Source organism: Amphiura filiformis, chromosome 19 (genome assembly GCF_039555335.1).
Source record: "Amphiura filiformis chromosome 19, Afil_fr2py, whole genome shotgun sequence".
NCBI lineage: Eukaryota > Metazoa > Echinodermata > Ophiuroidea > Amphilepidida > Amphiuridae > Amphiura > Amphiura filiformis.
Genome location: NC_092646.1, coordinates 15,778,100 through 15,804,633, shown reverse-complemented (window position 1 = coordinate 15,804,633; position 26,534 = coordinate 15,778,100). Strand labels below are relative to the sequence as shown.

The following is a 26,534-nucleotide window of genomic DNA, read 5'->3' as shown; positions in this document are numbered from 1 at the left end:
ACAGGCTGGCAATACCGACCAAAGGAGAGGTTGCGAATTTAATTTTACTTTCGAGTTTTAAATTGAATTTATCTCAACTTTGTTTGTTCAAGGTAAGAATCTTACGATTGATTTTAATATGTACGACGTTCGTGTCCAGGTGTAAATGTGTTAATATGAGATTGATCTAATGTAGTGTCAATGCATGGTTGTTACATTTTAATTTTAAGCTTTCTTTTCTTTTTTGACTTTATTTGAGTTTGTTGATGACCATCTTCTCTGCACTGTGCAGTTCCCTCAAGGTCGTGTATTGTTATGATAATTTGGAGATCCTCTAATCATGCCACTCCCTCATTTCAAATATATAGTTTTGGTTTCTCTTTTGTTCAGAAACCAAAAATCAAGGGATTAAAAAGTAGAGCTGATCTGGTCTGTAATCATAACACTATTACATGTATGCTGGGAGGACACAGTATAGGGTATATAACCAGAAGTATACAATAGCCTACCCCTTCTTCTTCTTCCGAAATAGTGTCAACTTCATTGATGAAGGCTCAGACACTGAGTGTGTGCGGCGGGCTAACTAGTCTAACTTGTTTAGGGCTTCTTTAAATGCTGCTGGTGAAGGTGCTTTGATGACTGTTTCTGGTAGAAGATTCCACTCCCGGATAGTGCGAGGAAAGAAGCTGGTTCGGTGATAATCAATACGGGCGTGTGGTACGTGGTAAGCGAGTGTGTTTTCAGAGCGCGTTGGTGTGGTGAGGTTTTTGAATGTGACAAACTGACTGGGATCAACAGCAACATGGTCGTGATGAATTTTGTAGAACATTGAGAGTCTTGCATTCCGTCTTCTTTCTGCCAGAGTAGGCCATGATAGAGTTTTGAGCATTGCAGTTACGCTGTCGGTGCGACGATATTTGTTTAATGTAAATCTTGCTGCACGTCGCTGGACCATCTCAAGTTTTTGGTGAGATGATCAGTATGAGGTCCCAGACAGAGCAACTATACTCTAGCAGAGGACGGACTAGCGACTTGAAGGCTTGGGCTTTGACTTTGGGGTTGTTGACATTCAGATTGCGACGAAGGAAGTTCAGGGTGTTATTTGCCTTAGCCACCACACGATCAACATGCTTATCCCAGCGGAGATCATGAGATACAGTAAGACCGAGGTATTTGATGTAGTTGACATGTTCTAATTGATGACCATGCATGGTGAAGTTGTTCATAATAAGATTCTTCTTTACGCGAGATGGTGATAACTTGACACTTGTCTGGATGGAACTGCATTTTCCACTTGTCTTCCCAAACCGTTAACTTGTCAAGATCTGCCTGCAGAAGTTGGGCATCCTTGTCACTTTTGACAGCCATATAAATCATTGTGTCGTCAGCTTAAGAGGCGAGTTGTTGATGTTAGCTGCTCCGCAATGTCATTGATGTAGTATAAAAACAGACACGGTCCCAAGACCGACCCTGGGGACTCCGGAGATAACAGGCACTCTGCTAGATGATACACCTTCGACCACGACTGATTGTGTACGATCTCTGAGAAAGCTGGCAATCCAACTGTTGACACAACCATCAACGCCATACCATTTAAGCTTCTCCACAAGGCGGCGGTGACCAACTCTGTCGAAGGCTTTTGCGAAATCTAGTACACAGACGTCCGATTGATTACCTTCATGCATGTTGGTAACTATATCGTGGACGAATTCCAAAAGCTGAGTCTCACATGACCTGCGGTCCCTAAAACCGTGTTGCAGTGCGTAAAAGATGTTGTTACGACTCGCATGGTTCATCAGGTTACTACAAATCACATGTTCCATTACTTTGGAGGCAATGCAAGTTAAACTAATTGGGCGATAGTTAGCTGGATCATACTTCTGACCCTTTTTGAAAATAGGCGACACGTTCGCATGTTTCCAGTCAGATGGCACTCTACCCTCGCTGAGAGATTTACGGAAAATTCTGGTTAGAGGATCCGCAATGATACTTGAAAGCTCTTTCAAGACCTATTGTGCTAACATAATTATTATCATGATTGATATCGAAATCTATCCCATGGACGACAGTTGATGCTCTCTGTCGACGGTAGGTGGCATATTACACTCACGAGTTCTACATGTAGGCCTAGAAATCATATACATGCGCGTATATTGAAGGATGGGGTGGGGTGGGGGATTTGTTTGTTTGTATGAAACATAAACGATGCATGGAGATGATTTGATTATGAATTAGTTTATTATCCCGGGAAGCACAACCCATACCTCTTTAGAGGGGGCTCCCCTCCCTATATAACCACATCTTCCCTAAATTACCCCTTTCCCCCTCCTCCTCCCCTACATTCGATATCTTCATCTCGAGCTCTCCTCCCCCCTTCTCTTTCACTTCCAATGCTCTCTCTCATATGTTTCTCTCTCTCCCGGCCCATATCCCCCTTGCCCTCCACCCCCCCCCCCCACACACACACACACACACATCACACATCTCTTCTCCCCTCTATCTTCTACTTTTTGCAGTAAAAATTGCTTCAGTAAAAGTCATTAGGTTATTAGGTTATTAGAGGTCATATAATGGCCTTCCATCGATTCTGGTACATGGGATTAAGGACATGAATCGATTTTGTTTATAGCACCTATACAATTACAATAGTTGCCCTTTTGTAATGTCGAATGCAAATATTTCGATGGTCTATATATTTTCACAGTGAAATCAGCTTAGGCTGATTTCGTAGTCTCTTGTCAATGCTTTCAAACTAAATCAATGCTTTCAAATGTAGACTGCTTTGTTCGACTTCTCTGCTCGTTAATATTGCACTGCGAAATTTATCTTTTGTATACTTAGATCACGTAACTCGAAAATCCTGTAATTTTATTTGTCACACCACTTATAAGAAACTGAAACCAAAACCGAAACTACCTGCCACAAATGTTTAGTTTTAAACAAAAGGTAGAAACAATGAGTTCGATATCTTGTGATTCAAGTGGTTAGGCAGGACAATAGGAAACCACGTGACCAAAACCAAAACCAAAACTAAAACTATATATTTGAAATGAGGCACTGTCAACACTGCAGACAAAGTGGCTTGGCCTTGGGTCCAAGGAGTTGTATATTCTATTTTAAAAATAGAATCTTCATTCAACTCCCAGGGGCTCTACTAGACTGCGGAACTCAGTCCTCAATGATAGTCAGTCATTTATCTTTTATTTTGGTCGTTTATATATGACTATCATTTGAGGGACTGAGTTGTTATAATATATCTTCCGAGGTGCAATTTCAGACAATAGCTGGGGATTAGTGGGGCAGAGGTTATCTATTGAATCCTTTCATGACCACTGAAGCATAGTCAAGTCTGCCAAGGACACTCGGCACAAATTGAAAGACCATTTGAACTCTCGACAAAAGAATGCATGCATGTCAGGTCATCGACACCAATTTGGTGTTTGACACCAATTTGGTGTTTGTTATGCACCTCGAAATATGTACCTTAAAGTCTGTGTCTAGGGCTCTACTAGACTGCGGAACTCAGTCCTCAATGATAGTCAGTAATTTATCTTTTGGTCGTTACATGACTATCATTTGAGGACTCAGTTCTACCATACATCGTCCGAGGTGCAGTTTCAGACAATACCTTGGGATTATTGGGGCAGAGGTTATCTTTTGAATTCTTTCATGACCACTGAAGCATAATCAAGTCTGTCAAGGACACTCGGCGTGAATTGAAAGACCATGTCACTCGCCACAAAAAGAATATGTCAAAGGTCATACGACACCAATTTGGTGTCTTTCCGCACCTCGAAATATGATGCTTAAAGTCTATGTCTGGGACTCTACATGTAGTAGTCCGAATAATCAGACCCAGAACAAAATATTAATTTCTGACATGATCCTGTTCTGGGTCTGAACTGTTTCCATATGAAATCTTGATGGCAAATTGGACAATAGAAGCACATGGTTCTACGTGACAGCTTTTTAATCCCTATTCATGTTACGTGAATCACGCTATTGTGGACCATCCTTCTGATACTTGAGTGTTTGGACAAGCGGAACCAGCCTTGAATTAAGGATCTGAAGGGGCACGGCAACTTTTGTAGGACAAGTTGATAATTGCCTTGGATTTTCACTGAAAAGGCAAGGCAGCACGGCAATTTGTAATATTTCAAAAGGGCATCAAGGCAACTGTTGAAAATTTGAGAGGGGCACCAAGGCAATTTTTCAAAAGCGAATAGATGCATTGCTGTCAGCTGAATTCGACACCAAAGTAAAATTCGACTCTCAACTTTACACTAAAACTAACCTGCTTGCTCAAAAACCTGCTTAAATAATACAAAGCAATCAAAAATCAACAGTTTAATTCACTTAATTAAATTTTGCGATCCCTATAGTTCTGAGCTGCAAAACTGACTTGAAACAGCTGTAACTTTGGTAATAATATTGATCAAATACACCGGGATAAATACTATTTCGTGCAAAACATATCTAGAGATGGGCTCACATAACAAGATAAGACGATACCGGAAGGGTATCGCCATCGGTTTGCAATGGGAAGTCAATGTTTGCTAATCGAGAGATCAATATTGATTTGCCCAGCGCTCGGATTTTGTTCACAACACGAGGAAGCTTTAATAGTTACTAACAGCGTTTCTGATTGGTCGATAATGCGTTGAAGGTATTTCTCTGACCAATCGGGCAAATGAAGTCAGATTTCTAGCAACCAGATTATAAATAATAATGTATAAAAGCCGATGTGATTGGCTGAATATGCAAGCTTACGTAGAGGTAATGAATATTAATTGAGAACAAACTATGATTGATAGCTGGGTTAGGATCATGCTCAAAATAGCGATCGTGTTCAAGATTTTCGATTTAATTTTCCCCAATTTTTCGGGGTTTTAACCAGTACTTGTTAATTATTTTATAATGAAGGGGCAAGGCTTAGGCCGGCTAGGGCACCCACGGCAACTTCATTTAGGGGCACGGCAAGTGACTGCCGTCGGTAAAGGACATATTTTGAGGGCATTGCGGCAATGGGGGTGGGCACCCACGGCAATATGCCGTCGGTGCCGTGGGTTAATTCGAGGGCTGAGCGGAACGGTCATTTGTCTACCTCTCTGTTTCAGTGTTTGTAAACAAACCAGGAGGTCGAAATCGTCCTCCTCGCCGAATACGAAAGTCAGCATAATAGTATGGTACTGGGGCTCTAGGACCCCTGCCCATGCCAAGCCAGTTAACATCTTGGTATGCAGTCGAAAATAACTTGTAGACTGATCATCATGATCATTCATAATTTACAGGGTTCGCAGGTTTTTGCCGCAGGTGGAAAAAAACGTGGTTTTAACCGCGGTTTTAACCGCTTGGCAAAAACAGTTTTTGCCGGCAAAAACTAAAAAAAAGTGATTTGTAGTTCAATTTTTTCATCTCAAAACAAATTAAGTTACAAAAATAATTTCCTGAGTGTATCAAGGCCAGATAAGTAACATTAAGTAAAATGAAAGACATGCGTTTTCATTGCCCAAGTGCATTTAACCGAAATGTGGCATACCGTATATCAAATTCAAAACTTTTTCATTTTAAGGATTTGATGAGACACAAAATTAGTTCATTAAAAGTTGTGTGTTACTGTTTATGAGCTTTCTGTGTTACTTTTTAATATTTGAGTGACTATAAGTGAGTTTTTGCCAGTTTTGCCGGTTTAAGCCAGGCAAAAACTGGTAAAAACAGGTTTTTGCCAGTTTTTGCCACCCTTGCCGGCAAAAACCGAACCCTGATAATTTATGATTAGCCCGAAACATCATGGCCGTAGTTCCTCCCTCACCATATGGCCCTAGTTCCTTCTTCACGCTGATGACAGCGTTTTGTATAGAGAAATTAAAGGAGATGCTGATCATGATATTACAACAAGATCTCAATACAGTGTTCAAATGGGCAGATACCTGGCAGATGAGCTTCAACGCCTCCAAATGCCAACTTCTCACCATAACTCATAAGACCAAACCCAGCCTTTTCAATTACAATGTTGCGCAACAAGATATAGAAAGAACGTCTAACCATAAGTACCTCGATTAACAGAATGCTCTTCTTGTCAAAACCAATTAATTTTACTGACCTGACAGTTTCGCCATCGTGGTGAAGGCCATCATCGGAGTGATGGTACTTGATCCTTCCTTCTGGTTGATTGGTCACCAACAGAGGGCGCACTAGCGCCCAGAAGTGGATTGTATGTACGTGACTGAGAAAATGGGCCCCCTCATCTCTGTTCATGGTGTTTGGAGCTCTCTTTCTTATCCACATGGATTCTTGGATGCGGCGTGCCCCCGAATCACATTCTTTGTCGAGGATTTTGGCGCCGCCCAGTTGATCACATGATTATGCTGAACTGCGTGGTGCGATTGCTGATTTGGATTGTTCGCTTTGAGATTGTTTCCTGGTTTGTCTAGTAAAGATACCTTTACTTTTTGCTACTTTGTCGGTCGTACAAAGAGGGTCGCTTTTGTCCTTGGGGTGGACTAACAATTTCCTCAGGGTAGTATGAGTCTATGTGTGTGGAATTATTATTATTATTATTTATTCTTTCTTTATTGAGGGTTATACTGCTTCAGTGACAAGCACTGCTTTTCAAGCAGGCCCTCATTGATACATGTTATATAGCAACAAAATATATTACGATACACAATATTTACAAAGTATCATACAGTATTTACAACGTATTTACAATATATTACAAATAAGTATAATGGTACCATCAACTACAAGATAATTATAAATACCATGATTCAAAATACAGAAATACAATAATTATATTTATATACAAAATCAAGCAAGTAAATGAATAAAATATAGAAAAAGACAGGCCTAAATTTCTTTAATTTTTGATTGAAATTGGCCTAAAGTCATATTTTGCATCTGAGCTCTTACTGTCGGTGGCAAAGAATTCCATGCATAGGCTGCCCTGACATGAAAATACGTTGACCTGAATTTGATTTAAATTTTGGTACAATCAATGTATTAGAAGTATGATTTCTAGTTATATGATTATGGTTATCATGAACAAAATCAAATTGAGAAGATAAGTACGATGGATGTTCATTCTTTAAACATTTGAAAACAGTCATTAATAGAGTATTATGCCATCTTTGATCAAGTTAAACCCACTGCAATGTATTCATTAAATCATTAGTTGGTGTCCTTATATCTGCTGAGAGAATTATTCTAGCTAGATTATTATGAAGTACCTGAAGCCTATTATGGTACTCTACACTAAAATTTGACCAGACCATGCTTCCATAATCAAAGTGGGGAATAACAAGAGCATTGGATAACATTACAGTGGTTTTGTATGGAAGGAAATATTTTATACGTTTTATTATGCCAGTTCTTTTGGAAATAGTTTTACTAACATTATCGACATGAGCTGACCAAGACAGCTTGCTATCAAATTTCACACCTAGATATTTAAACTCATCTACTCTTTCAATATCATTGTTGTTATATATTAAATGTACATTGTTGAACTTTTCAAGCATTTTGTTTGTACCAAAGATCATAAACTTAGTCTTTTCAACATTTAAAGTGAGTTTGTTTACTTTGAACCATTCAGCTACCCTACTTAGACATGACTCCATTTGAATTTTAAGATCAGATTCATTTTTAGCTTTACACATTAAAGAGGTATCATCTGCATACATTACAGTTTTACATTCAGACACAGCATTAGGTAAACAGTTAACAAAATTATAAACAGTAAAGGACCTAAAATTGAGCCCTGAGGAATACCAATATCAATTGGCCTAAAGTCAGAAAAAGTTGAGTTAACATTAACAGTTTGTTCTCTGTTGTTTAAGTATGATTTAAACCATAATAATTCATCCCCACAAACCCCATATTGTTTAAGTTTCCTAATCAGAATATCATGATTTACAGTATCAAATGCTTTCTTTAAGTCTATAAATAAAACGCCTGTAGCATAACCTGTATCCATATTCTTTAAAATGTAATCTTGAACATCTAGAAGGGTTGTTGTTGTGGAATGATTTGGACGAAATCCTGATTGAGCATTTGATAATAGTCCTACATTACTCATATATTCATATAATTGATCATGAACAGCTCTTTCAATGATCTTTGATACAAGTGGTAATACAGAGATAGGTCTATAGTTACTAACATTAGTTTTATCACCCGATTTAAATATTGGAGTTACTTTAGCCTTCTTCCATGCATCAGGAAAAGTAGACCCATTCAAAGACAGGTTGCAAATATGAACAAGGCATTTTGAGATGAAAGGCGCAGCCAACTTTAATAACCTTACATTGAATGGATCTAATCCTGATGATTTGCAATTTTGCATTTTACTTATTTGTTTAAGAACAAATTCATTAGATATTGCTCTAAAACTAAATTTGTTTACACTATCATTTTGATGAGAACATACAGTATTACAAGTGCATACATAATTATCATTGTTATTATTAAATTTGCTCCCAAGTTCATTACCTATAGAAGTGAAAAACTCATTGAACTCATTTGCCATATCCTTTTTATTACCTGAGTAATTACCATTCTTTTTAACAACTGCTGTAGGTATACTTGATGTTTTGTTTGGTATAATTTTCTTAATTGCTTTCCAAAGATTTTTACTATTATTTATGTTGTTATTTATAGCCTCGTTACAATAACTCTTTTTCAGTGAATATTTCATATTGTTTACTTTATTTCTAAGAGACTTTGCTTTACTCCAATCTTCAGCATTATTTGTCTTATGTGCTTTTGAAAAATAGTAGTCCCTATCTTTACTTAGTCTCAAAAATTCACTGTTCACCCATTCAGGTAAACAACCTTTAACTTTCTTTTCCTTAAATGGTGCATGCTTGTCACAGGCAGCATTGAATGAAGACTGCCATTCATTAAGTGCTTCATTGACATCATTTATATTACATATTCTACCCCAATCAATATTTTTGATTGTATCAATATAATCTACTTCATTGAAGTTTTTGAAACACCTGGATCTTACAATTTTTGGTGGAAGTTTCAACTTATTACATTTTCTTACAGCATATATTAATGAATGATCACTAAGACCTAAACTATGAACACCAGATGAGATAACAAGTTCTGGTTTTGATACAAATATTAAGTCAATTTTTGTTTTACTAGTTTGGTTATTCTTGTATAATCTGTTATAATTTGTTTCATATTAGAATTGTTTGCCAACCTTGTCACTTTTCTTAAATTACCAATTTTAACCTGATCTAAATTAAAGTCTCCTAAAATATATACATCATCATATAAATCGTTACATTTCTTAAATATATCATCAAGATTATCAAGAAAATCAACAGTACAGTCTGGTGGGCGATAAATACTGCCAACTAAAATAGGCTTTGTATTGGTTAAATTAAGTTCAATAAAAATACCTTCAATATCATTATCATATAAATCCTCATTTTGTTTTGACAAAATACTGTTTTTAATATAACATAAAACTCCACACCGTATTTTACCATTTTGTCTATCAAGTCTATAAGTATTGTAACCATCTATTTCTACTTCTGAGTCATCAACATCCTTATCTAACCAAGTCTCATTAATACATAACACATCAATAGCATTGTCATTCAAAAGGAAGTTAACCTCATCAACTTTGTGGATTAAACCCTGGATATTTAAATGAGCTATTTTAAGACCCTTCCTAATCTTACACTTTAAATCAATAAAACCCTCATTAAGAGGAAGTTCATCATTAGCAAGTTTGTGAAAACAATTCTTACAATACCAATAATTATTTTGCTTAACATCATTGTCATCAACACATCTAAAGTGAAAATCAAGTGTACAATTATTACAAGTTACATAAAGATCATTTTGTAAGATTTTTCTTACACACTCACCACAAAAATCATTTTCAGTTTTCTTACAAATTTTGGCATTCTCTACAGTTTTTAAAGTTACAGTTCTTTTTTTACTTTTATCACTCACAGTTTCTTTATTAGTTCTTTCCTTTACCTGCTCCTCCAATGAGATGTTACAACACAAAAATCCTGGTGAAATACACTACTGAGACAAGACAAATAGTTCTCTTGAAGAAGTTGTGTTCCTAATCGTGATAAATGTAATCCGTCAGACTTTGCAATATGATGATCCAAAGTGATATTCCTATTGTCTATGAAATTCAAGTTCTTGGTATAACACATGTCATAAAGTCTCGCGTTAAATTCCTTTATCCACGCACATTGTCGTTTGTTCCTTTGGATAGTCAATGAAGAGATAGCAATGCACGAATAGTAGGTCTGAATGCAAAATAGTTGACAAAAGGGTATCATACATAGAAAGGCACTCATTCACATAACATCTGGACAGGTCGTTTGTTGCACAATGAATAATAATAAAGTCTGGGTTCTCTTCTTCAATAATAGCAGGGGCAAGTTTATTCCATAGTCCTAGTTTGCTTCCAGGGATGCATCGGTTCCTAATAATACAACGTGAAGTCATTCTCGTGCATTGCCCACAAGGTGCTTTGGAATCGAGTCTCCAATAATCAGAATCTTTCTCTTAGACTGTCTAGGTGATGGTGCCTTAGCTGCAGTAGGTTCTACATTAGATGGTATGCTGTCAGTTGTACAATTAATAAGTGTCCGCGATTTCTTGATATGTTTCCTAGGCGAATTCGACTTCCTTGTAGTGACAATGGTAGGGATAGGCAGAGGAACACAATCCTCAACTTCCAGAGTATCAAATCGGTTGCTTGTGGGGATAGTAGCTACAGGTACATGCACAAGTGTCCTAGGTGCAGGGATGGGTTTTGGTTTAACACACGGAAATGTCCTTGGGGCAGGGATGGGCGATGGTTTCACAGTTTGTGACAAAGAAAGTCTTGGTGCTGGCTTTGGCGCTGTAGGATGGGTTTGGGTTCCAACATTCACAAAAACAGGGCGATCTGCTGTCTGTACTCCAACATCTTTAACAAATACATTGTCAATATCAGAAATCATACTTGTTGAAGCATTCAAATCAAAGCATGGTAATGAAGTACTGCCAGTCTGGGGTGTTGATGCTAATGGCTGTACACAAATCGATGTATGCTCGAACTGTCCATTGAGTTGTTGAGAGTTTCATGTTTGATCTTGATTTTTGTTAGCACAGTGTCTATCCAATGTTCATGTAGATGTCCTTGTACAGAAATATTGCGCGTACTGTCATAGCAAGTAATTGTTACAGTTTGATCATTGATGTAGCATCTGAAGATATTTCCTTTGGTTCCTCGGTTGTCAGGTGGTCCATATAATGTAGAAAGTTAGTCCATAAGTGAATCATATATATCAGGGTTGATAGCCACTGTTGTAGATTTCTGCTTAGGCATAATTGTCCATAAGGCATTCTCATAAATAGAGGCATTAGAGAAGCCATTGAAAGTTTGGTGGAGAGAGTTCAACAGGAAACTCACAGCCATTATGAATGTACAGGAAGTTGAAGATCAATAACACAATCAATACAAAGGTCCAATATATAGCAAATTAAGTGTCCACAATGATACAAAAATATATCAAATTCATGCAAAATACATCAAAATCAGGAACAGTTAGATGAAATAAATATCACAAGAAGTATCCTGGTGTCACAAGCTACACACTGATATAAAATTTATATACAAAATCAGTCTGGAAACTGCTAAAAGTTGCGATTATTTGAGAGAGCACAGGAGAGCACTGTTGCTGCTGCTGCTGAATAGGGAGACATGAAGTCCATGTACAAAGACCAGAAATTACATTTCAAATGTACACCAAGGTATTCTTCCCTGACTATTTCACTTACCATGTCACTGTTGCCCTAAACACCTTTGAAGGAGACGTCTCACCCCGAAACCTATTCGCCCCAAAAAAGTTCACCCAATACACATTACATACCACGACCAGTTCGCCCCAATACACGTACATACCACGACCAGTTCGCCCCAATTGACTCACCGTGTATAACGTTGCCGTGGCGTGCATAGTACTAGTAGTGTTAAACATGATGTAAATTACTTATAAATCGCCAGTATAGCTATGTAATAATTTATATAATATATGGCAAAACAAAACATTATATAAAAGAAAATAAAAACAACAAAAAACTCTTACTCTTGCGAGTTTTGTGTATTTTTATTTTACCGACTCAGACTCAGTTAAAATAAGTTTGATGTTCAAAACTTTCAAAACTTGCAGTCCTATAAACATATTAAATCAGAGAAGATCTTCTTTGACATAATGAAACTATTAAAAGGACTGGAAAAAATATATTTGGCAATTTTGTGCACAACTAGCAAAACAAAGCGGCAGCAGCAGCTTGAGATGTTTTGTGGGTTCCGTGCTGTGCACTGACTTTTGCCCGCTTTTTGCACCGCGTGTAAGCGGCGGATATTTGCTGCCACTTCCGCGAAAACGCCGGGTGTGATATGTGTTCAATCCTGGTTCAATCAATGATACCATGACCAAAGCACGCAAAAGTGCCAGAACACACCGACCGGCGTACCTTGCTTGACAAGTCCCTGGCCGTGTGCCTTACACACTGATGTACGATCGATTGCTTGACAAGTAGGCCTAGTATGCTCTCAATTTGATTAAGACCGGAGGTAGTGCAGCGAAGAAGAAAAATGCAATAATTTGTTTGCAAAACTAGTTAAAGTCCAGTATTAATCTGATTTCTGTCAAATTTTAATTTGGTTATTCTTTGCCAAATATTATTATAGTAACAACTGTCAGGAAAGTTTTCTGGTCATTCTAAACTGTGATGTTCTAAAATAATCAAAGATATAACAATTTTAAATATTAGTCTCAGATAATTATATATTCATCCTCATATAGCTTGATATGCGTTACAACTCTCTACAATAACTTATTAGATATATATCTTTAATTGAAATGCTATTATTTTAATTATATAATTATAATTTTATAATGTTTCAGATATATTGTACATTGTAATTGACAGTTATCATGATTCATTGTGTTCTTAATTTCTGCAACTTGCCTGTCAATCACGGACTAATTATGATTGATTTAAACACCACGGCACATCTTACATTGTACGATGTGTCCTAATCCTCTCAATATGCCAACAATTTTAAGGCGATGATGTTAATACAAATGTCGGCCTATATTTATTGATTTATATCATACGCTAATACATAAGCTGGCATAATTATTCCCGAATATCAAGATTATATCGTTATGAATACGGCAGAGTGGCGAATACATAAAATTTGAAAATCTTGGTACCATGCTCGACCAATGGGCTCAATCGATCCAATTTTATATCACAATTTTACCCCCGAAATACCCATAACCGCAAATAATTAATTCCTCTAATTTAATTTTCTAGATTTTCTGAAAGTAAGACGAACTCAGTTTCACCCCATTCAAACTTGCTTAAAATTAAAATCAATGTAATTTGTCAGTCGAGTATACCTGTCTTAATTGTTCATCGAGTGATTACGGTATTTATTTTATTGAATTCATACTAAAATATGCAACGAAGGCACCAATTCAAACATCTATTTATTTTTGGTAACAAAGGACCGAGTGTTAACATTTTATAGTTTATAGTTGTAGTTGTAGTTTATAGTTGTAGTTATAGTTGTAGTTATAGTTGGAATTATAGTTGAGTTTATAGTTGTAGTTGGAATTATAGTTGAGTTTATAGTTGTAGTTGTAATTATAGTTGAGTTTATAGTTGTAGTTGGAATTATAGGTGAGTTTATAGTTGTAGTTGGAATTATAGTTGTGTTTATAGTTGGCTAGATAACTAAAGACATTCTCTGTACCATTGTTAAAATTATGCCATAGCTTCCCATAATGCATTGTTGAAACTATATGCTATACCTATACTCTGCAGCGGAATGTCTTCCCATAATGCATTGCTGTAGATTGTATTGGAATGCTTTCCCATAATGCATTGTTGGAACTCTTGCCCATAATGCATTGTTGGAACTCTTGCCCATAATGCATTTTTAAAACCATGTTATTGTCATGTTAAATACATGTACACTATGTATTCTTCCCAGAATGCATCAGCTGTACCTTATGTTCCCATACAAAATATTGATGAAATTATGCCATAGCTTCCCATAATGCATTGTTGATACTATGCTATACCTGTAGTCAAATGCCATAGCTTCCCATAATGCCATAGCTTCCCATAAAATTATGAAATTATTTCATTCCCATGAAATTATGCCATAGCTTCCCATAATGCATTGTTGATACTATGCTATACCTGTAGTCAAATGCCTTCCATATTGCATTCCGTAACCTGTACTGGAATGCTTTCCCATAATGCATCGTTGAAACTATGATATAGTTTCCCAAAATGCATTGTTGAAACTATATGCTATACTCATACTCTGTAGCGGAATGTCTTCCCAATAAATGCATTGCTGTAGATTGTATTAGAATGCTTTCCCATAATGCATTGTTGGAACTCTTGCCCATAATGCATTTTTTAAACCATGTTATTGTCAAATAAATAGGCCTACATGTACACTATGTATTCTTCCCAGAATGCATCACCTGTACCTATATATTCCCATACAAAGGATTGATGAAATTATGCCATAGCTTCCCATAATGCATTGTTGATACTATGCTATACCGGTAGTCAAATGCCTTCCATAAATGCATTCCGTACTCTGTACTGGAATGCCTTCCCATAATGCCTTTTGTCAAGGTAAACAAAGATACTAAACTGGGGTCCTGGGAGTTCTTCATGCTTGGAGTTGAGACACACAGTGAGGGGTCAATGTGTTGATGGTTAAGCAGGAAATTAAAGCCTCTGGATGGTCAAATCATGGCCAAGCTCATGTCACTTCATGACTTAATTCATTTTTATAGCATGATCCTTCATCAATTCAAAGACCCAGAAGAACAGAGGCATACCAGCATCAGCAGTAATGGGGAGTGGGAGAGGCTGGTCCAAAATAGAATTTTTGACCAAAATAGAACTCCGAAAGACCCTTGATTTTGATCATTTCAGCTCTGAAAGGTTTTTTTCAGGCGATTTTCAACCAGAAAGCCAAGGTAGACCCTTGATTTGGACTGTTCGCAGCTCCAAAGGTCCCTGTTTTACTTGTTACGCAGCTCCAAAAGACCCCTTTTATCGTTCTGAAGTCAGCTCCCAAAGACCCACCGCCTAAAAATTTCGGGGGAGCATACCCACCAAAATTTTTTGATGCCCCCCCCCCGGGGGGCTGGTCGATATTGCCTCGGCTCAAAATACTGGGACAAAATTGACCAAAAGTATTCTCAGTGAATATCAACAATATTTTAGTAGAGGGACAGCAGGAAAATTTGGAAATTTTTCACCTCTTGGCCCCTTCTTAATTCTCACACTCCTGTAGAAGAGTTTATACCCTGTCTTTTGAAGGTGGCTCCATCAGCCCTCATATACCCCTAATCATGAGCTGTAGGGATTTGGCACTTTAAAGAGGGCAGTACAGAAATGTGTGCAAAATGTCATGCTTGCTATGCTCAGTAAAACTATTTATGGACCGTTCACAAACACTTGTAAGGGGGGGGCTGATGCAAAAAAAAATGGGCACCATTATGTACATGTATCATTGGCCCCTGGGTTAACCCCTGAACTACACCACTGAACACTAATTAAACTAATAGAGTGCAATTTGCACTAATTATGTTATGCTAAATGGTACTAAATGGCACAATTATTGTTTTTAAGTACCGCATTGTTACACCACCAATATCTGTGGTTACACCCACCCCACTATCATGACTATTTTTACAGTATAGGCATGGTAGGTGATCAGATCTATACCAAGTCACATCACAGATCCTGGAATTTATTTCCAGGGTCTGTTTTCTAACTACTAATCATGCTAATAGTCTCCCACAGTGAAAACATTTAATATGGCCATAAAACTAATTCCCTTTGTTGTGCCCTCAAGTAATTTACCCAGGTCTTCCAGAAAAAAGAGTATCTGATGTTGGAGTATAGTCTAAGAAGATTTGAATCTATAGGCCTAGGTTTTGAATTCAGGTTTAATACCTGATCATCATGAAAGATTTCTTACTTCTGTGATCTTATGTAGCATAAGTGAAATATTCAACCCTAACTCTAAACCTACAACTACTATAAAGTAACTATAAACTCAACTATAACTCTAGACTCAACTATAACTCTCTAATTATAACTCTCAATCCAGCTACAATTCTAACTACAACTATAAATGCAACTATAATCCAACTACAATTATAAATGATTATAAAAATGTGATTACAACTATAACTACAATGTCAATGATAAAAATACATTTACTCCAAAGGACCACTTCGTATAACTTCCAAATCTGGGTGCTTGATGTGTGAAAATATTGGATCCAAAACATAATAATGATAAAATTGGATGCTTTACATAAAATATTTATTGCTCTCGCTATACCAATATTTTAATACTTATTTCACTGTATATCACAATTTTGTCCCCGAAATATCCATGACCGCAAATAATTGATTCCTCTAATCTAATTTTCTAGATTAATTTTCTGAAAGTAAGACAAACTCAGTTTCATCCCATTCAAACTTGCTCAAACTGTTAATCAAATAATGTAATTTGTCAGTCGAGTATACCCGTAATAATTGTTCATCGAAAGTGGTTACTTATTGTATTGAATTCATACTAAAATATGAGAGTGACTACGGTATTTATTTTATTGAATTCATACTAAAATATGCAACGAAGGCACCAATTCAAACATCTATTTATTTTTTGGTAACAAAGGACCACTTCAGTATAGGCCTAACTTCCAAATCTGGGTGTTTGATATACCTAGATTTGGAGACGGGTGTGCACATTACTTATTACGGTATTTAAATTTGATTATTTAAATTTGATTTAAGGTCCCCTCCGGTTGTTACTGATAATAGTCATTATCAATGGATTTTAAAAGCTCTTTGACTGTGTCCAATCAGGTATTTCCCTTTTAACAAAGGAGCACCGGCGCATTGCAGCGCACTGCTGCACAGTAGCATAATCTATCGGCATGATGAAATAACTTTAAAAAAAAAAATTATAAGTAACGCTAAGCTAATGCTATTAGTTATTTGGACACCAAAAAGGAGAAATCCTGACCCTGATTGTTACTTTTTCCGATCATGAGGATTATAAAGGGTCACAAAGACTCTCCATGATACTCTTTCCTGACACTTTCATACTGCAGTTACTGTCCGTTTTCCTATACACAATACACAGTGCTCTCACCATTGACGCGTGACCTCTACAAATGATGTATGTATGTTGGAAGAATGGGCACTTGACTAGTTAACATCACTGTGTGAAAAATAACCAGCCAATATTTTAACTATTCTCCAAACTTCTAGCAAATATATTTCTCTAACATGACCTAAAATTACAGCTAGGTTAGATGTTCAGAAATAGTCGCACTTTCGTAAAATATGAGTGAGGGCAAGGCATAGCTAGCTCATAGCTAGCCAACTCCCCGTGTTAATTGAATGGAGATTTGACCGAAAATATTGAGCTATATTGGTAACGGACCGCTCAGTTCTGAAGGATGCCACAAAAAAGCGGTACAAGCTACATTTAAATTATTCTATGAAATTCTAGAAAATATAGTTTTGTAACATGTCCTAAATTTTTAGCTAATTTAGGTGTTTGGAAATAGTCGCACTTTTGTGTTTTAGGAAGGATATGTAAGCGACAGATAACACCAAAAATATGAAGAAATTATTTCCAAACCGTGTTAAGTCAACAATCATTATGTTGCTCATTTTCAAGAATGCTGGTTAACAAAAGGCAGGCATTGTCTCATTTCGTGAACAAAGCTCCACATACCATTGTTTCCTTCCGTTTCCTTTATAATCGGTTACCCAACTGAAGCTATAATACCAGCTTTATTGCGATGTCGCACATGTAAAACAGACACTTGTGCACAACCAGAGAAGATCCGATTTAATCAGTTGAGCTGTTTCAATGAGTGTTATCTTGGTTTAATAGCTTTCAATGGGGTTTAAGTCCTGCAAAGGTCGAGATGAATTCTACTGTAGACAAATCTGGGTGTTTGATATAGGGAAGACCTATACTTACACGTGCGCGTGAACAGGGAAAATAACGTTTCAAATTATATCAAATCAAAGCCCCTATCAATAAACACGTTACACAAAATTGTTCCATTAATTGGATTTTTTACCCATGGTAGCTCCAATATCGTAAAAACATAATGAATTTGGCCGAGTTCAATGTAAGCTTTGACATTTTTAAACATTAAATAGGCTATCGCTCTTTTTTTAAACATTTTTAAAGTAAAAACAAAATTGAAGAAGAAAAAGTTTGTTCTCAGTCGAGAATAAATAAATTGAATATCTCTCGTGTGAAATATTGTATTAGGCCTATATTAAAGCCACGATTTCTCCGTGATACGGAAAAACGGAAAAAATCACGGAATTCGGGGTTTGCCCACGGAAATTTGAAAATGCCACAAAATAGTAAAAAACTGTGTAAACTGTCTAACTGTTGTGTTGATTTGCAAAATAAAACAAAGAAACGTGATTATTTGGCAGTAATCAACCATTAAACAACCCATTTTAGCATTAATTCTAGGCCTACTACAGTAAAGGGTAATACAAAATACACTTATAAAACATGTTTGTTTTCAATTTTCAGTGCTTCATAATGATTGGAAAACGGAAAATCACGGAAATCTTCCAATTTGTAACACTTAATTTTAATTTCGTAACACGGAAAAATCGTGGCTTTAGCCTATATTATGTTGTAAAATAATTAAATGGGAAATATTTTCCATTTCGAATTATAGCGGAAAGAAAACACAAATTGGATTTATGCGCGCATAAAAGTAACATTTTCCAATTCGCTCAATTCTTTTATTCTGTTCAATACTGTTCATGAAGGTGTGCGTTGTGTAACTTGGGGTGGAGGGTGTAAAAATAGTTGTTTTAAAAGGTTTAGTATGCCTACAACGTCAGAAATCCCATTCTTGCATGAAAAGTATACATTACCGGATACATTACCATGCATGAAGATAATGTATATAATACATGCTGCATGCATGGAAGACACCATTATCATGAGTAGGCCTAATGTTGGAAACTCCATTCTTCCATACCAGAAGTTCAGCTTTTTCCTTAAATTAAAATAAATATCTTGTTGTTTTCTTTGGTTTTAGATTTCAATAACATTTATATATGCATAGTGTCAAAGTGATTTTCCATTTCTGCGCCAAATTTCAAGTTTGAGTATATGGGTGACCGATCATGACGATGTGTGTTGTGCCGAGGTGTGTGTGTGTGTGGGGTGGAGGTGGTGGTGGGGTGTGTGTGTGTGTGTGTGGGGGGTATACGGGTGTGGTTGTATAAAGAATAACTAACCAAGCAAAGAAACAAAATTATTTGGGAAAGATTTTCCATTTCAATTATTGGAGAAAGAAAACTCAAATTCAGATTCATGTGCAAAAGTGTCATTTTCCATTTCCGCTCAATTCTTCTAGTATGTGTGTTTATACTGCTGAATGAAGGTGAGCTTCAGTATGTGGGGTGCGTGTGGGCGGGCGGGGTGTGGAGGGTGTTATTGTTAAACGTTTATAGGCCTAGGGCGTCAAAAATCACACTCCTACATTAAAAGTATACAGTACCATGCATGATGATATAATAATGTATGTACGTTCAAACGCATGCTGCATGCACTGCAAGACACCAAAAATCTTTTGGCTGCCTGCAGATCTGAACATATAGGACTTTTCCCACAAAATTGTCTTGGGAGCAAATATTTGCCTTTTGCGTGAAAAAAAGAAGGACGGGTCTTTGGATGTGGGTAAAGGAGCGTTACTAATAATATTTTGCCCGGTATTTTGCCAAAGGATAACCAAATTAAAATTTGACCGAAATCGTATTAATAGGCCTACAAAATCCCAACTTTTTCTTCTTCGCGTGCCTCCCGATATAGGCCTACGTCACAATTTCAAAACACGGCCCGTAATAATTTCTTGGGGTCGTAAAAACATACTCGATAAAATAGGTAAGTAAAAAAACCCCATATGGATGGAAAAGTACATGATCAAAAATAAAATGTTTTCATAACATAAACATAGTCAGCTCAACTGAATCTCGGGGCTGAATCACATGGGTTTCTAAACAAATTCATAGCATTACACGTTTATATATAGCACCAGCCAAATTGTTACAAATACTCAACATTTATTTAAAAACAGCACTGCATACTGTCTACCGAAAATACAAATTGTATTAGTTACGAACAATGGATTGTAAAAACATGACAAATTCATAAAATACATAAATACATTTTAATGGCATAAAATTCATAGAACACCGTCAAATTTGTTTACAAAGCTTAAAGATATAGGCCTATACAGTAAATAAACAAATTAAACAACACAATGTAAAGTGATTCAATAATATAATAATAATTAAGATATGATTAATATATACTTATAGTACTATTAATAATAATGATAGTTATTTTTTATTGTTATCATAAGAAGAAAATAATAATAATACTATAATTTTTACTATAATAACGGATTAATTATAATTTCCCGGTATATGAATAGGTCGTATTGATTATTCCATAAATACATGAATATAAATGCAAACAATTGGAAGTTGTATTGATTGGCCATATGACCGCATGCACTGCATTCACGGCACTTTACAGTTTACACAGTGAGTCAATTAGGCGAACTGGTTAGTATGTACGTGTATTGGGGCGAACTGGTCGCGGTATGTACGTGTATTGGGGCGAAGTGGTAGTGGTATGTATGCGTGTATTGGGGCGAACTGGTAGTGGTATGTACTGGTGTGGGGCGAAACGTCCTGACACCCTTTGAAGTAAGCTTCCTTGCATGGTTGTATTATGTCTCTGGAAATTTATTGGTCCAAATTTGTAGTCAATATCCTGGAATTATATGTCCTGTTTGTAAGCTACACCATGCTTCAAAATGTCTGACAAAACAATCCCTATAACTTCTGACCTTTCATAGAGACATGTGTTACTCTATACCAAAGTCCAATACCCCCGCCAATACCCCACAGAACAGAGACTCATAACTGACGTATGACTTGCCCACACTGGGTATAGTATGAGTCCGCCTCCTTGGACAAGTGGGAAACTTTCTAGGAGTGAAGACATCAAGCATCAAGAAAGCCATGAATGCTAGAAACATATAAAAACTGGGCATCTGATCCTGAAATCATGTCATTTTACTGTGGAGGGGCAAAGCAAACTTTTGTCCCATATTGTGGGGAGGGGGGGGCAACGCCAAATTTTCATCCCCATTTGTCAAATTTTGTCACATTTGCAGTCAGGGGTCAATTTGGTGGTAAGAAATTCTTTTATGTAACAACCCACAACCTGTTTGCCTTTGTTAGATTATTCATCTGCCTATGCAATGCAATATTATTCATTACAAGAAGTGGAACTATCAGCAGTGCTACTGGGAGGATGCATTCCCTCTGCAGTGAATGCACCCTCTTACATAAACAATCTAATTCAAAATTACAATGGTGTATGTTACATCTAGTAAACATGTGTATCTACATCTAACATACCTTGTTATTGTATAGAGCATAAGCTTAGGAACCAGGGGGCTTGGGGGTTCAGGCCCCTCAATAATTTTGGTGTGGGGGCTGGAATACCTTTCAGCCCCCCAATAATCGTAGGTGAAGTTTAAAAATTGTAATAAAATAGAAGGAAAATAGGTGTTTGTGACCTAAATGTTGCAAAATTTTCTCAGAGGGGACCCCCCCTCGGGTGGTCCACCAAACATTTCAGCCCCCCTCCCATGTTGAAATCTTTCTACATGTAAGCCAATATAGTGATTTAGCCAAGAGATGGCAATGAACATCCCATATCTCACTAGGAGACAAAAATCTGTGATCGATTGATAAAACAGTGAGAAAAATCTGTTTTTACAGATTTTTCACAGAAAAAATGGCTCTTAGTGTCCTGTTACTCCTGTCCCATTGATCCCCCTGTGAGAACCTGCATGCATGCCTTTGACCAATTTTGTGTTAAAAAACCTTGTCACCTTACGCCCCCCCCAGTCCATCTGGAAATATCATGGCTACAAAATGTATGCCACACCATACCACATGACTTATTTTTTAAACATTTTTGTTTTAGATTATCAACTTGAGCAGCTCTCCCAGGGATTTTGATGTCATACCTGCAGACTTTGGATCCTTTGAAGGACATGATAGACAAATGCATTGGTAACAGAATACGAGCATGTGTGTGATGTTCAAAATCAAGTTAAAAGCTTGAGGGCATTGTGTGGTAAGACCAGGCAGACATTGAATTGAGAAATCATGCTAAAACCCTTTCTTTGCATCACTTGTGGTTACTACGCAGACTCTATCGATAGATTACGACGACATGTCAGAAGACATAAGAAAAAGTATGCTGTGAAAGTTGTGAGGAAAAAGTACAACCACAAATGCAAATACTGTCATGCATACTTTACAAAACTTGGTGATATGAACGAACACATTAAATTAGTTCACAAACCATTTACATGCAAATACTGTGATCGATTTCTTGCAAGAAATGATATTCTTAAAAGGCATATCCGGAGATTACATGAACCATTTGACAAACCGTATCAATGCAAACATTGTCAGGCACGGTTTACCACTGCAAAAGACCGTAATATTCATGTTAAGGTTCATGCTAACACAAGACCATATCCGTGTGAGCACTGCCCGAAGCGCTTCGTGCAAAGATGTCATGTATTACGACATATCCGATGGCAACACAACAAAGAAAGACCTCACAGTTGTGAGTATTGTGAGAAAAGGTTTCCCAATCGTAGCACGCTCACAAATCACGTCCGTAGGATCCATACCAAAGAGAAACCCCACTCATGTGGTTTGTGTGAGAGACGATTTGTTGATTCGAGTGAATTGTCAACGCACATAAGAAAAGTACACAATAAAGAGAAACCTTATCAATGTCAGCATTGTCAAAAATGGTTTTCGGACAAAAGGGATCTTAAAAGTCACATTGGGACTCATGCTAGAAAACAGATGAAAAAATATCAGAATCGTTTTCTAACCACTTGTAGTGCTCACTTATATGCTCAAGCAGGATTGGCTGATGGGGTCAGTCCAGTGATATTTACTCAACAAGATGATGTCAGAACACTCGAGGGAACTCATACTGGTGAAGAGTCCTCATTATCTTGCATGCATTGTTCAATGCAATTTGCCAACCAAGATGGTCTTTCAGCACACATTAAAACACACATGGTACCCAATGATACTGTAGGAACACCAGTTTCATGTATGTATTGCTCAGTGCAATTTCCCAACCAAGAAGATCTTTCAGCACACATTCAAACCCATATTACCAAAGAATCCTCATATCCATGCATGTATTGCTCTGTGTCATTCCCCAAACTTGGTGATCTTTTACCTCACATTAAAATACACATGGAAACCAGCACCAAAGAGTCTTCATTTCCATCACACGAAGGAACCTGCAATAATTTGCCCGATAATACTGTTCTCCAGTGCCAAACTTGTCGTATGCAATTTGCTACATTTGATGACTTTGTTTCACATAAGCTAACTCATGCTAAAAAGAAGAAAAGTAGTGTGACCCGTGCGGCTTCCCATAGGCTCAGCAAGTGTGAGTACTGCCAAAAAGAGTATCGAATAGATTATCTTAAGCTGCACATAAAAAAGATGCATCTGACAGAAAAGGTGCCGTTATATTGTCAACGCTGTGATAAATCGTTCTCATGTGACTCGGAAATGCGCAGCCACTTTATGACATTGCACAAGCAAGAAAAAAATCTTGAATGCGGACTTTGTCCCAAACGCTTAACCTGCACCAAAACTCTTAAACGCCACTGGAAGAAACATGCTAGAGACAATCAGTACCAGTATCGACCGCAGTGTGAGTACTGTCTTGAAGAGTTTACATCGGAAAGTGAGATGAAAGAACATATTGGACAGGCTCATAACTTGGACCAGAATAAAGACAGACCATACCAGTGCAGATACTGCCAGAAACATTTTAAGAAATCTGTATATCTGAAACAACATATAAAATTACACACAGAAAAGAAAGAGTACCTTTGTGAATTTTGTCCCAAACTGTTTCAGGACATTAGGAATCTGAATATGCACAGAAAGGCACAACATGTGGAGAACAAAGAAACCTACATGTACCAATGCACAATGTGTGAGAAGGTTCTGAAAACTAAAGCTACTTTGAGTGATCATATGAAGGCTTTGCATAGTACCGAGCTTCCCTACAAGTGTGAGTTTTGTGCAAAGAGATTTGGCCTCAAATCCAGTCTTACGGTGCATTACCAAGTACACAATGACAAAAACCTCAAGTGTAAGTTCTGTTCCAAAGCATTTGCCTACCAAAACTTGTTACGAAAACACGAGGCAAGGCATTCAGGACATAAGCCACATGAATGCGATTACTGTGGGAAATGGTTTGGAAACAGATCTATACTGGGAATTCATGTCAGAACACATACAGGAGAGAAACCATACAAGTGTGATATTTGTGAACGAGCGTTTGCAGCACGGAGTAATATGACGGCACACAGGAAGACACACAGTAAACAGAAAGGTACAAAATCGGGCTAAAGGTACAAATTGGGGGTTTAAGGCAGGAAGGCCCTACAATGTATCTGCTGCCAGATGTCAAATTTGGAGATTATGTACGATAAAGAATGCATCAGATTTGGTCACATGTATAATTTGTAAAAACCTGTTTGGTAGGACCAGGGATATCATTTTACGTATCGTCTTAAGGGGGCACAGACAAAAGAATTCTTGCAGGGGCATCATTTTGGTCATTTGGCAAAACAGGATAATATTTTTTTTATTCAAAAAAATTACTTCTGTATTTTTCTGGAATAGTGAGTAGTTTTAATATGCTAATCAATGGAAAGCACAGCTCTAATTCTCTTGTTTTCACAAATGTTGGTGCCATACAAACTTGCTTGTTGATTGATTAAGGGTACTACACCCCTGGCCAAGTTAGTGCCTATTTTTGCATTTTTCTCATAAATTATAGCGCATTGGTGACAAGTAAGATATGTATATTATTGGGGCAAGGACTACAATTACTGCACTGAAAATTCAGGAACTCAAGGCAAGTAGTTATTGATTTACTGATCAAATACTGGTTTTCCTCATTTTTGACTGTAACTCCACAACTGTTGTCTGTGCTGAAATAAAATTTCAAGTGCAGTAGTTGTAGTCCTTGCCCCTATAATATACATATCTTACTTGTCATCAATGCTCTATAACTTTTGAGAAAAATGCAAAAATAGGCACAAAATTGGGCAGGGGTGTAGTACTCCCTTAAAGCAATAAAATGTGTGATTTGCATAAAGAATAGATTCTTATTTAAATGTTTGTTTCACTGATCACATTACCCCCTTTTAATTTCGAGCCAAACAAAACCGCGATTTCATTCCAACGCCTACTATGTGTAATACGCTCGCCGATCGCATTACATGTAACTGCACGGAGCATCACGCTCTAATGTACATACAAGGTGACATCCACGGTACATGTTAGCAAGCATTCGATCGTTGAACTCTGAATAAAACCGTGTCGACCCGGTTTTAATAAAAAAAGTTAAACTTTACTGTTATTAATTTTTAAGCACTTCAGGCTTTAATATTGCAAAAAGTAGAAATCCGAGTAAAATTGAGGGCGTCGCTGTGAAGCAAATCACACATTATGGCTTTAAGTATCAAAATGGATCAAACAACAGTGATTTTCAAGATAATTGTACTTTTTTTGGACTTCGGTCGACACGTTTTGGGACAGGTTTTCTAACTATTTGTAAATAAAAGGGTACTTTTTGGCTATAAACTTGCTTCTATAAGGAAGCAAAATGTTATTAAAAAAATGGTGTAGAGGATATTTTTGCTGTGGTGAAATAATGTAGGTGGTGTTTTCTAATAATATTGTCCTAATTAAGAACTGACCATTAATGCTGTAGTACCGTATAAGAATCATGAAAATACGACTAGTGTGTGACTGTGTGTAAATCTTCATATAAAATCTTCACAAAAAGTAACACAGCGGTTATGTGCCTTCAGAACTAATAATTGTTTTTTTAATATTTTGACATCTAGAAAGAATAATGGTTAGGCAAAAAAAAAAGGTTCGTCTCAAAGCTTGCGCGCGCGTTTGTAAAATCCCACAATTTGACAAAAAACAAATGCGGAAATTTTTTTTTATTTTTTTCCAGAAAAAATCTGCGAAAATCAGACTTTTTTCTCAAAATACCAAAAAAAAAAGTCGGGAATAAAAAAAAAATCGCATTTTGCATTTGTTTTTAAATTTCTCGTGAGCTTTGAGACAAACCTTTTTTTTTTGGCCTTACCTTCATGCATTTTGATACTCAATTTGTCCAATATGTAACACGATCTGGTCCATGGGGACCAAAGGCAGCAAATTTGAAAATGAGATAAAGGTAAAAATATGGAGTAAAAAAACAATAAATAGAAAATAGACATCAAAACACTTCATAATTTTAGA

General features: G+C 36.9%; 1 protein-coding gene across 1 annotated transcript; it reads left to right on the top strand.

The window, feature by feature from the left end:
- Positions 1-2: 2 nt before the first annotated feature.
- LOC140140976 (uncharacterized) lies at positions 3-26,231 on the top strand. The gene is made up of 2 exons (XM_072162747.1): positions 3-92; positions 22,138-26,231. The coding sequence occupies exon 2, from the start codon at positions 22,323-22,325 to the stop codon at positions 24,618-24,620; it is 2,298 nt and encodes a 765-aa protein (XP_072018848.1). The 5' UTR covers positions 3-92; positions 22,138-22,322; the 3' UTR covers positions 24,621-26,231.
- Positions 26,232-26,534: the final 303 nt, after the last annotated feature.

Excerpts from the sequence above, each read along its gene's own strand:
- LOC140140976 (XM_072162747.1), top strand. The coding sequence starts at position 22,323 with ATGCTAAAACCCTTTCTTTGCATCACTTGTGGTTACTACGCAGACTCT.